The following is a 12,710-nucleotide window of genomic DNA, read 5'->3' on the forward strand; positions in this document are numbered from 1 at the left end:
AGCTGGGGGTCCCCTGGCTAGGGGGGTGAACGGGTGACCCCTGCCGCAGGAGCAGTGGGCGGGGCAGGCCGGCCACTCGGCCTCGCACCCGGGTGGGTCCCAGCGCACCCCTGCATGCAGCCCGGCCCTGCAGCTGAATCAGCACCGGGCCTTTGTCTGCAGATAGAGAGCCCCTGCCTGACCCCCTCCCCCCCCGGCCACCCTGACCCCCCCAGCCACCCCAAGCCACAGAGAGCCCCTGCCTGACCCCCCCGGCCACCCCGAGCCACAGAGAGCCCCTGCCTGACCCCCCCCCCGGCCACCCTGACCCCCTGGCCACCCCCACCCTCCTGGCCATCCGAGCCCCGGAAAGCCCCTTCCTGACCCCCCAGGTCCCAGAGTGCCCTGCTGATGGGCATAGGGGGGCTGAGGGCCCAGTCATCCTGGCCCCGGTGCAGTGAGAGCTGCCCCGGGGCCGGCTCTCCGCTCTGCATCACCGTGGGAGGCTCCTACATCACCCCGGGGGCTAAAGGCCACGCTCCTGGTCCCGCGGCAGCGGCTGACGCAGGCGTCAAGCGGCTGCAGGCTCTGCCCGGAGTGGGTGCTCTGCCTGCAGGCTGGCAGCACGGGCTGCTCCCCAGGGTGTCACCCCCCACCTGCCTCGCTCCCTCCACCCCCGGCCCGGAGATCGCCTCCCCCACGCCACACGTGCAGAGCCGTGTCCCTTTATTGGTGGCTGCCCCCAAGCCGGGCCTCACGACTTCTTGCCGCTCTGCTTGGCCGGGCTCCGCAGTCCTGGGGAGGGAAAAGGCAGAGTGTGTGAGGACGGGGCAGGGAGTTCCCCCTGCAGGACTTGGGGGTCAGAGCTGGGCCCCGGGCATCCTGTCAGGACGGCATTCCGCAGCTCAGGCATCTCGGCAAAGGGCAAGTAGGCTTCTCCTGGGGGCAGAAGAGAGAGGCAGGCGTGGGATGGGGGAAGCACAGGGAGGATGGGCCCATGGAGAGGGCCAGGAGCATGGAATGGGGGCCACGGGGCTGGAGGTAACACGGGGAGGGACGGGGGCTGCGGGGCGTGGGGGTAACATGGCGAGGGACAGGGGCAGGGGACGGGGATCACATGGCATAAGGGTAACTCGGGGAAGGAAGGGGGCAGGGGGTAAAATGGGGAACACGGGGGTAACACGGGGAGGGACGGGGGCCCTGGAAAGTGACACCTGCCCAGGAGGCAGGAAGCAGAGTGAGGCCCTGCCAGGGGATGCAGAGCCAGCTCGGACCCAACAGACCCAGCACCCCAGAGCATTTCCTGCTGCCCTCGCCCCAGCTCAGCCCCCGTGGGGCAGGCTCCCAGCTGCGCTGTTCAGGCTGGTGCCCACCTGCTCTGGGAGCTTGGCCGGGGGGAAGGGGCTCAGGGGAAGGCAGGGCTGGGTGGGAGTAGGATGGGGGGCAGAAGATGGTGTGGGGCTGAGGGCACAGAAGGGCAGGTGCCCAGTCTGGAGCTGAGCTTTTCAGAGTGCCTGTGACACAGGGATGGTCCCCGCAGAACTACACTGGGATGAGCCTGGTGCTGCACCGGTACGACGCCCCATGTGGATGCTCTTACGCTGGTGTGAGTGGCCTTTCTCTGGTTTAGTGTAAATCCCTCCCAAAGTGATATCAGAGAAGGCCAGGGCAGAGGATGCAGGAAAATTCTGTGTGATTTTTATGGACAAAATATGCGTGCCTCAGTTTCCCCAATCACTCGGTACTGTAACTCTGGGGGTGAATTCACTTCCTGGGCCAGGGACGGGGCAATCGGCAGTAGGCGGCTGGGTTGGAGTTTTACCTTGACAACACAAAGGAGCCACTGAACGGCTGGTAACGCACGGGCCAACGCTGCCATGTGAGGGCTGAGGAAGCAGGAATTGTTGGTAATATGTTTATGAAGCCTATGTGTGCCTCAGTTTCCCTCTCTATGTTCTATTGCTGCTCGATGGGGGCAAAAGGGTTAACGCCACTCTGGGAGCAGCACAGGGGACACAGGTGTGTGTGCGCGTGGCCTGGCTGTCTGGGTGCAATGAATTAGGTCCTTAAGGAACCGGCTGAAAGTGACCCAGATCGACACGGGGCTGGAGAGACGCTGCCAGCTGCAAGGACCCAGCGCTGGGAGCTCTGCCCGGGGGGCTGGGAACGCAGCAGGGTCCTGCCCGGAGCCCAAAGGACGCGGAGGGACGAAGGGAAGCCAGTGTCGGCGTCTGGAGGGTGCTGGCTGCTGGCTCCTGGCCCTGACCTGCCGTGGGAGTGAGACAGGGACACGTGGCTGGTGAGCTGCCCTGGTGCACCAGCTGGACCATGCCTCAGCCGTCGGTTCCCTGGGCTAAGCTAAGAGCTGCCCTGCCGGGCTCCCGGGCCGGCCGCATCCGGCTCTGCCTGGAGAACGCTGCCGTGCCGGGTGTCGCTGCAGACACGGGCTGGGCGCGCTGGGCCCCGCGGAGGGGACACATCTCGCCCAGAGTCTGTCCCCCAGGGCCTCGCTGGGCAGAGCCCCCCACACGGAGCAGGAGGGCTGGCGCCCATGTAAAGTCTGAGACCTTGTTCTCGGGCTAAGCAGTAGCAGCCATATCAGGAGAGGAGCAGCCATAAGCCAAGTGGCATGTAGCCACATCTCCACGTTCCTGAAACTACGTCAAAACAGTGTCCGATCGGGCTGGTAAAAGGTGCTACGGTCTTAATAGCACCTGCCTGCGCCAGATAAAGAAACCGATCTTACGATGCTTAAAGAAAACGTTGCTGGCTAGTGTTCTGTCCGTCCAGGAATCACGGATCAGCTGTTGTGGGTGTAAAATCTACACGTCTTAGTGTTTTGCCTATTGTGTAACGTTCCAGGGGGGTAGCCGGGTTAGTCTGTATACAGCAAACTGAGAGTCCTGTAGCACCTTAACGACAAACACATTTAATGTCTGCATAAGCCATCTGACGAAGTGAGTTGCAGCCCACGAAAGCTTATGCCTGCAGACATTAAATGTGTTCGTCGTTAAGGTGCTACCGGACTCTCGTTTTCACTGCTCTATTGTGTAGCTGAATGATTTCTGTCTGCAGCTCTGATTGGTTCTGTCTGGTGCAGTATTAATTGTGCACCATTCAAACCAGCGAAGGTGGTGGGCTGGGAGCGGTTAAAGAACAGGTTCGTAACGGGCTGGGATTGGAGTTTGTCGCACTTCAGTTTAAATGACTGGCTAAGGCACAGCTAAGAAGGACCCAGGCTTTAACTATCTCAACTAAGGGTCCAAAAGGAAGATCTTAGGAACTAACTCCAGGGCCCAGCCCAGGTCAGAGCTGCCAGACCTCAACCCCCCCCAGCCACACCCTGCAGCTGGAGTCCCCAGATGATCTGATCCCGACTGGCCGCCAGGAGCAGTTTGTCTGGCTCAGTGGGAGTGGGGAGCATTGTGTGCGTGGCGTGTGTTGTGTTTTGGTAGCTGGTAATAAACAGAGAATAAGGAGATTACTGGGTGCACTGTGCCTGGGGGATGCCTTTGTCCCAGCGGGGGAGCCACCGTGAGCGGCAGGGTTCAGCGTGGGGGGCCGTGGGGCTTCCCCAGGTGCAAAGTGGGGGCCCGGGGCCTAGCACTGGAAGGGGCTGTGCAGGAGAAAGGTGCGAAGGGGGGAGGCCAGGCACGCCTGGGGCTCCATGCCAGCCACTCTGCGCCATGACAGGCAGGTCTCTGGGGTGTAACGCCAGGGGTGACAGAGCTGCCATGGGGCAGGGTGGTTCCCCCCATGGAGACAAGCCCTGAGCTCCAGCGGCAAGGGAGCTGAGGGGCTGGGCTGGGGGCCTGCATGGTCCCTTCCCCAGTGAGGGGGCCGCTTCCCTGGCCCAGAGCCTAGGTGCTCCTAGCGGGAGCGAGGGAGTAGGGGCAGGGTGTGACCATGCCCGCGGCCCCCCACGCTGCACGTACCATAGGGCCGGCCCCCCTTTCTCCGCGTCTCGGCCGTCTCGAAGAAGGTCTCATGCTCCTCCCAGCGCCGGTCGCAGGCTGCGCACAGGAAGTTGGACTCGAAGCTGACACACCAACAGCCTGGGCAGGGGAGGGCACGGCTCAGACCGGCGGGGATTCGGGGCCCGCCCCAGCACGCTCCCGCACCCTCGCCACAGCACCGGCAGAGCACACCCCGCCGCAGGCACCCGCGCCAGGGAGACGCTCTGAGCCAGGGGCTTGGCACACGCAGAAATGCCCACACTGAGACCCACATGTGTACACACACATGTACACACATACACCCCCAGAGTGACAGCCCACGTTCACACCCATGCACACACACGTGCCCACAGTGACAGCCCACATTTACACACACACACAGTAACATCCCACATGCACGTGTGCATGCACACTCATGCACACACACAGTGTATACACACACATGCACACATAGTGACAGCCCACACGAACACACACATACACACACGTGCACACACATACAGCATCAGCCCACATGTACACACACAACCACATGCACACACACACGCACAGTGACAGTCCACATGTACACACACACACACACACACAGTGACAGCCCACATATACACACACACACACACGCACACAGCGTGACAGCCCAAGTGCAGAGCAGGGGGTGAGGTCTTGGGGAAGAGGCGGGGCAGGAGGTGGAGCCTAGATGGAAGAGGTGGGGCAAGGGGCGGGGCCTAGAGGGAGTGGCGCAGCAGGGAGGGGCGGGTTTTCAGAAGTCAGAAAGTTGGCAACCCTATTCCTGACACACACACACGTACACACACACACACACACGCAGGCGCACACACACACACACACACAGAGCTCTCCCCACCGCCCAGGCCCCGCAGGTAGCCGCACCCACCTGGCGCCCCGCAGGCGCGGCTGGCGCTGGGCAGGTGCTGCTCATGGCTGTGCTTGCAGCGGCACCTGGCCCGCCAGGCGGAGGGGTCGAAGCCGAGGCGCTTCCGCAGCCAGAACTCGCCCACGTCCTCGGGCCGCGAGGGGATGAAGATGAAGCTCTGGCACCTGCAGCTGGCCACGGTGCAGGGCACCCACACGCGTGTCTCTGCAGGCAGCAGGCACCAGTCACCCCTTGGGCCCCACAGGGAGCCTCCCGCCCCCCCGGGATGGCTGCTCAGAAAAGCCCAGGAACTGCCCCATAGCGCTCTCCTGGCGGAGGGCGGGCGCCAGGCTGTGAGCTGGCAGGGTGGTGTGGGGGGCAGTCTCTTCCTGGCTTGGCTGTCCCTAGGACCTCCTCTGCCCCAGAGAAACCCCCAGCCTTTGCCCACTGCCAGGCTGCTCTGTCTGTGCTGGGCCCCACTCAGCAGCTCCTGCCCCACAGCCTGGGCCAGCGGTCGAGCTCAGCGGACGCAGGAGGTGATTGGAGCTGGGCTGTGCAATGGGGGACCTCTGCCCCCAGGGACAGAGTGGGGCTGACCCAGCCCTGTCAGCCTACCGTGCGTGGAGCGTGGCTGAGGGGGGAACTGGGGCCTGGAGAGCGCGCACATTACCCCCAGCCCGCCAGCCCTGCCCCACGGCGCTCGGCTAATCCCACCCCTGACACAGGCCTAGTGCGCCCCAGCCCCGCCCCACGGCGCCCGGCGCCCCACACCCACCTACGTGGACCTGGTGCTCCCGCAGCAGGTGCCCGCAGAAGCACTTGGAGAGCTCGCCCACGCGGAAGCAGTCCCACAGGTACTCGGGGCAGCGCCAGCCGATGTAGAGACCTGCGGGCGGGAGGGTGTCAGCCGCGCCAGGGACCCGCCCTGCCCAGGAGCCCACCCCCTGCTCCGGGCCCCCCCCAGCCAGGCTCTGCCAAGGAGCTGGGCTCCCCCCGCAGTCCCCGGACAGGCTCCCTGCCCGCCCCGTTCCCCAGCGAGCTGAGGGGTCCCGGCAGCCCCCCGGGGATGGCCCTACCTGTCTGCATGGCCTTGAGGGCCGCCTCCCGCTCCAGGTGGAAGAGCTCCTGGACGTGCTTCCCGAACTGCTCCCGGTGCATGGCCTTGGCCACCGCCAGCAGCTCGGCCCTCCTGGCCGGGACGACGGGCCACGCCGTGTAGCCTGGGCAGAGACGGGGGGTGAGCCAGGGGACGCTGAGGGCAGGGGCTGCCGGGCCCAGCAGCTCCCCATCCCCCAACCTCCCCGGCCCATGGAGCCCCGGATCCGGGGCCTTGTGCTGGGTGCCGCCCGGCCGGCTCCCCCTGCCCCACTGAGCAGAGGGGAGAGCGGGCCCGGGGACCCACTCAGCCCCTGGCATGGCCGGCCCTTGCGCCAGCTCACGCACCCGCAGCTGCTTTCTTGGCTGCTTTCTTCTTCGTGCCCCCCGGCGGCTTGTGCTTCGTCTGGGTGTGGCTGTCGCTAACCATCACCTCCTCCCCCTCCTCCTCCTCCTCGCCCCCCGCCACAGCCCCCCACGGCCCCTCGGCTGCTGGGGGGGCCGGGTCCGAGGGCCCCTCATCTGCTGGGGGGGCCGGGTCCGAGGGCCCCTCTGCTGCGGGGGGGGCTGGGTCCGAGGGCCCCTCCGCTGCTGGGGGGGCCGGGTCCGAGGGCCCCTCGGCTGCTGGGGGGGCTGGGTCCGAGGGCCCCTCTGCTGCTGGGGGGGCCGGGTCCGAGGGCCCCTCGGCTGCTGGGGGGGCTGGGTCCGAGGGCTCCTCATCTGCTGAGGGGGCCAGGTTTGAGGGCCCCTCGTCTGCTGGGGGGGCCGGGTTTGAGGGCTCCTCGTCTGTTGGGGGGGCCGGGCCCCCCATGCCCTCTGTGCTGGGCTCCTTGCCCTCCATGGCTGGTTCTGCCCGGACTCACAGGGAGTCAGAGCCTGGGGCCAGCTGTTGTTGGTTGCTAGGCAATGGCTGTTGTCTGTTGCTAGGTAACTGCGATGGCTGTGATGCCAGGGATGGGCCGGGCCGGGAGGCTCTGGGCTGGGCGCCTTGACTGGCACAGCTGTGCTAGCCCCGGGGGCAGGGCTGCGGGCTCACAGGGCAGCCCCCCGACACCTCCCGTGGTGGTGATAGCCCACGTGGGACTCGATGCCGGGGTGATGGGTGCCGGAGACTGACAGGCAGGTGTGGGGGCACCGGGGGTTGCTGGGGAGCCAGAGTGGCGTGTTAGTTAGGAGGGGCAGTGTGGGGTAGTGGTGAGAGCAGACTGGGTCTTAGGCCAGTCCCACCCAGCTTACGTGGGGTGCTAATCTGCCCTGGGGAGGGCAGCCCCAGCAGTGCACTCCACAGCAAGGAGCCCATTGTCATGCGGGGTAGATGTGGTATTGTGTGACATCAGTGTGTCAAAATCGTATTAATCCATGTGGGATGGGCCATGGCAGGTGCTGATAGACAGGTTGTAATGTGCTCAGTCAGATGATGACACTTCTGTTCACGTGTGAGGTGTGAAATGGAAGTTATAGATGTATTTGGTGTATCTGTGTTTCAAATGGTGCTGGCTGGGTAACACCCCAGACAGGATGGCCGCAGGACAACAGCCTGCTTAATGGTGCATTCCCAGGTGCAAGGGGCCCAGGGGGAGAAGCCGGCATCACCTAATGAATCACCAGGGTTTGCCCATGTGACTCTGGACTCCATTTTAGCTCCTGTACGTTTTCATGGCCGCATGGCCAAAAACAGAGGGTTTATAAGATCAAACCAAAGAAATAATTTTGTCTTTGTTCCTGTTCAGCTGCAGACACACACCTACCTCTGGATCAATTCATTTTGCAACTGAACCGAAGGACTTAGACCCATCCAGGTGTTGGATGTGAACCAGAGGAACTGTACAAGCCTGCAATTCCACAATTCTCCCAGAAACTGGATGTAAATGGACTTTCAATCACTTGTATGTATCTGATTTGCTTTGACCCTTTAACATTTCTCTTATGGTTTATTTCTTTCTTTTCATAATGAACCTTTAGTTTTAGTCACTAAAGGATTGGCTGGCAGCGTGGTATTTTAGGTAACATCCAAACTTACATTGATCTGGTGCTGTGGCTGACCCCTTGGGGTCAGAGGGAACCTTTTTAGTAAAGAGCAGAGAGTTTAAGTAACTGGTCTCTTTGCTGGACCTAGTGCTGATTTGGGAGCCTGGAGCTGAAATGCAGTGAAGGGGGCTGTGGGCATTTATGGACTGGTTTCATGATATCCAGAGTGGGGTAATCAGAAGCAGTTCGTGGCTGGTTGGGAAGCCGGCCTTCAGTGTCACCCACCAGCGTGGGGAGAATCCGCTCTCCTTTTGCAGCCTGCCCTGACCTTGGCATTTTCAGGTGACCACCGTAGGCACGGACGGGTCACATCCCTGCTGAGGTATATGATGCATTGTTAATTAGGGCCAGGTCTGCACTGAAATCAGTATTGGTATAACTACATCGCTTAGGGTGTGAAAAATCCACACCCCTGAATAATGTAGTTATAGTGACCGTAACCTTCTGTGCAGACAGCGCCATGTTGATGGAAGAGCTTCTCGGGGAGGTGAATTAACAATGCTAATGGGCGAGCTCTCTCCCGTCGGCACAGGAACCTCGTCACCTCACGTCCCTGCTACAGCAATGCAGCTGCACCCATGCAGCGCTTTTAGCGTCGACTTAGATGTTGTTTGCTCTCTGCAGAGCCCCAGACATCCAGGTGTGCGTGTCGCCTAGGGGGAGGCCTGGGCCCTGCCCATGGAGAGTGTGAGAAGACAATGGCCACTCCAATTCCTCGGACATTTGGTACCTAGCAAGTAAACTAATGGCCACGGCTGGCCCGCCCTCCGCACCAAGCCGCGGGGTGTGACCAGCTGAGAACAAAGGGCTGAGGAGTGGCCAGGTGGAGTGGGGGTGTTAACTGTGGGCTGGTGGGAGCTGGTGGCTCTCCTGAACTGGTACAAAATAGGCTCTGGGCTGCCCAAGATGGCCCAGGCTGTAACGTTCTGGACTCGGTGCTAACCAAGGACTGTCTACGCTGGGTCCAGACATCTAATAAACCCACCTGCTTTTACCGTGCTGGCTGAGAGTCCCTGCAGCTGCTGGAGGTGGGGGTGCATTGCTCTCTTTGGGGGTACAGGTCTCCCTCAGGGGTCCGGCTCCAGAGGATTTGCCGCAGGAAGCTCACGGTGTGAAGCAGGGGTGCTGATGGCTCCGAGGTTTGGTCCAAGGAAGCTGTGAAACCAAGCGGCTTCCCCTAGTGACAGGGTGAGTCCCTAAGGGGGTCTGGCACACTGCAGGGGTCCTCTCAGGGACTGTCCAAGAGCCCCGGACCTATGGGTCTGGGACAGGGGAAAGGGATGAAAACCCCCGAAGAAGGGGGATCTGTATCTCATTGCTGCTTGCATGCTGGGGGTCCAGGATTATGAGGCATGAGCCAAAGATCCCCATTGCGTAGCCTGGGTGAGCCCTAAAGGACACGCAGAGCTCGCTTAGCACAGACGCTTCTATTGCTTTTTGGAACCTAAGATTGTGACTCATTTGTCTGTCTGTTCCCCGGCTTTAATCGTGTAAATAACGCTCTGATTTCCCGGCCCTGCGATCAGTCTGTGGAGAGTTAATTGCAGGACTGGGTGCCAGCCTTGTCTTTGGTGTGAGATCTTACACCGCTGACCTGGGGTCAGGGACCGATCCTTTGGGACTGGGATGTTTCTGTGATCTGTTGTGTCAGGGCCCATCTGTCATGAAGGCCAGCTCCCTGGCTGGGGACGCATACCGGAGCACCGCAGGGACTATCTGTGACTCCATGGTTAGGCTGCCGTAGAGCCTGAAGAGTTCACGCTTGACAGTTGGCTGGTGAAATCTATGTACAGAACTCACCGCCCATTTGGGGTGTGTCCTGCTTCTTACCCGGCTGCGCTGACTCTGCGGCTGGTACCCACGGGGCTGAGTCGCTGCAGGCAGCTTGACGCTGGTGGCGTTGGCAGGATTCACAGACCACAGGCCAGCTAAGTTTATAAATCAGAACCCAGCGCTGCGAACAGCTTAAACGGAGACTGAGATTTTAAAGAACAGACCCAGCGGGTGACCCAGAGCCAGCGAGTGACCCACAGTCATAGGAAGGGCTTGGCAGACAAGCGCTTGAAAGAGTCTGTTTGCAGAGGGGTCTCCGTAAAAGAAAGCCCCCGTTCAGGTGCCGAGAGCTGGGCTCAGAAGTTTTGATCAGGCGCCAGGAGAAGGAGAAATGAGGCAGCCTGAGAACCAGCCTCCTCCACAGAAGAGACCCCCGCAGAGGACTGGCCCGACTGCAGCGCCTGAGAGCCCAGGGAGAAGGCGAGCGCCAGAGGCTGATGGTCAGAGAGATCCAAGCAGCCGAGCCAGCTGTAGGAGCTCCCCAGGCACAGACTGATGGGTGCTCCCGCAATGCAGATCAGAGGCTGGAGCAGCACCAGGAGCCTCCCCAGCTAGTGCACACAGACCCACAATACCTGGGGGTGGGAGAAAGGCTCCCAGGGGCTCTGATGGGGTCACACGTCCCCATTCAGTGGGGCTCCTAGGGGCTGTAATGGGGTCCCATGTCCCTATCTGCGGGGCTGTAATGGGGTCCCACGTCTCCTGTTCTGCAGGGCTGTAATGGGGTCCCACGTCTCCTGTCTGTGGGGCTGTAATGAGGTCCCATGTCCCTGTTCTGCAGGGCTGTAATGGGGTCCCACGTCTCCGGTCTGTGGGGCTGCTGGCAGATGGGATCTGTACATCCTGGGTGGGGAGGCGGTGCGCTGTTCCCCACCGGGGCGCTGCCTGCACAGGGATCTGCTGCTCAGCTGCCGACATGAACTAATGCACTGTGGAGCCGGGTCTCTGGGAAATTCCAGACAAGCCAGCCCTGGGCGCCAGCTAACGGGATTGTGCGAGCTGCACACCCTGCCCGATGCCTCCCTCCCTGCACTGCCCCTGAATCCCCACCCCTCCCCTTGAGCCATGGGACCTGCCGGTGAGCGGTGGGGTTACCTAGCCACAGGGCTACCAGAGCGAAACAAAGGCATTAGCCACCATCAGTAATACTGCTGCTGCCTCCAGAGGCTCAGCTGGGCTCAGGGCCCTATCGAGCCTGCCTCCCCACACGGCCCCAGAGGCAGCAGGGCCCTGGCAGGCTGAAAGCAGAGGCTGGGGCCATGGGGCTGATGGAGCAGGGGCTGCAAACTGTCAACGGCCAGACAGGAGTAAATGCCCCCAACTCCTCCCCCATGGGGCAGAGTCGTCATTCTCTGGCAGCGACGTCGTGGCATTAGCCCGCCCCATGGAGCCCACTGCACATGCGCAGGGATCTTCTCTCCCAGCAGCTGGGCTCCTGGGGCCACCCCGCGTGCCGACGCCCCTCTCTGCCCCATGCCCTGCAGGGTGCTCGCAGGGATTAAGGGGACTGCAGCCTGCGCTCTGCTCTCCAACCCCCCGACTGCACAGCTGGGCCTGTGGGCGCCTTCCCTGGCCTGGCGACCCAAGCGCCCGCTCCACGGAGGGCTGCTGTGAAATCCCAGGGAACACGGGCCCTCCCACGAGGCCCCAACTCCTGAGGAAGGGCCCCAGAGCAGGCCGGGGGCAGCTGTGCGTCCCCGTCTCCAGCCACCCTGTGGAGCCCAGCCTGACGCCCATGGCCTCAGAGCCTCCTACTGCTCCCATCCGGCCGGGTCCCTGGGCGCTGGCCCAGAGCAGTGAGCCGGGCTGGCGAGGCAGGGCCAGCTCCTCGGACAACCAGGGCTGCGGGGTCAGTCGTGTGCCAGCCAGAACAGCTTCCGCTGCCGGTGCCAGCTTCATGATGTGGGGGTGTAGCGGGGCTAGTCCCTGGGCCAGCACGACCGATGGACATTGCAGACATGGGGACAAACACACTCCTCGTGCTCACGCCCAGGGCCCCGCGACCTCCCCCAGGGCACCCCAGGGCCCCCGTGACCTCACAGTCACCCCTCAACTCCTTTCTCTCCCACTGACTTTAATGGGAGCAGGTGGGGGACAGAGCCCAGGCCCCCTGGGTCCCAGCTAGGCCCAACCACTGGGTCTCTCCCAGTCACCTCCCTCCACGGGCTCAGTGTGAACGGAGGGGAAAACCCAGGAGCTGATGTCCTGACACTAACGCGGGCAACCAGCTGCAGCCCAGTCGCGTCCTTTGGGCTGAGGTGGGACCCCCGGCCATATGTATGGGGAGCTCTAGGGCACGGCTGGGTCAGGATCTCAGCCATGGAGAGCCACGTGTGCCAGGCCTGCACTCTGCCCTCTCCTCCCCTCTCCTCCCACCAGCAGGGATCGGCCTGGGGACAGAGCCCATCTCCGGGCAGGGAGCGCGCGACCCAGTGCCCTGCGCCCCCAGGGCTGCAACTCACACGGATCTCAGGAGAGGTGCCAGGGAGTCACCCCACCGCCTGCATTCCCCTGCTGCACCCCTCCAGCCCCATCCCCCTCCAGCCCCATCGCCGCCACTCGCCCCCTCCTCGCCCCACCCCACCGCCTGCATTCCCCTGCTGCACCCCTCCAGCCCCATAGCCTCCAGCCCCATCCCCCTCCAGACCCATCCCCCTCCAGCCCCATAGCCTCCACTCGCCCCCTCCTCGCCCCACCCCACCGCCCCATTCCCCTGCTGCACCCCTCCAGCCCCATCCCCCTCCAGCCCCATCCTCCGCCCGCCCCCGGCCGTCGGGCAGCGGGGAAGCAGCCGCCCCGAGGGCAGCGGCAGCAGTGGGGGCGGGCCGGCGCGGCGAGTGGCAGCAGCTTGTCCAATCAGCGGCGGGCTCCCGGGGGGTTCGGCGTGCGCCGGGCCAATGGGCGGGCGCTCGGCCTGACGTCATGGCTGCGGGCGGCTGCGGGGA

At 63.1% G+C, this 12,710-nt stretch overlaps 1 protein-coding gene across 1 annotated transcript; it reads right to left on the minus strand.

The window, feature by feature from the left end:
- Window positions 1–733: 733 nt before the first annotated feature.
- FAM221B (family with sequence similarity 221 member B) lies at window positions 734–6,745 on the minus strand. Its single transcript, XM_067543573.1, has 6 exons — window positions 6,253–6,745; window positions 5,886–6,029; window positions 5,589–5,695; window positions 4,831–5,032; window positions 3,915–4,034; window positions 734–918 (listed from the first exon to the last, which is right to left on the minus strand). Exons 1-6 carry the CDS (start codon window positions 6,743–6,745, stop codon window positions 734–736), a joined length of 1,251 nt encoding a protein of 416 aa, XP_067399674.1.
- Between the last annotated feature and the right edge of the window lie 5,965 nt (window positions 6,746–12,710).

Source organism: Emydura macquarii, unplaced genomic scaffold (assembly GCF_026122565.2).
Source record: "Emydura macquarii macquarii isolate MOO-44397 ecotype Brisbane River unplaced genomic scaffold, CSIRO-AGI_Emac_v2 contig_915, whole genome shotgun sequence".
In the NCBI taxonomy this organism is placed as follows: domain Eukaryota; kingdom Metazoa; phylum Chordata; order Testudines; family Chelidae; genus Emydura; species Emydura macquarii.

Bases quoted from the DNA above. Each gene is read 5' to 3' on its own strand.
- FAM221B (XM_067543573.1), bottom strand. From the start codon at position 6,745: ATGGAGGGCAAGGAGCCCAGCACAGAGGGCATGGGGGGCCCGGCCCCC. The intron at 6,030-6,252 runs GTGCGTGAGCTG...GTCTCTGCCCAG, and splicing joins AGCCAAGAAAGCAGCTGCGG to GCTACACGGCGTGGCCCGTC. The intron at 5,033-5,588 runs GTAGGTGGGTGT...CTGCCTGCAGAG, and splicing joins TGCGGGAGCACCAGGTCCAC to ACACGCGTGTGGGTGCCCTG.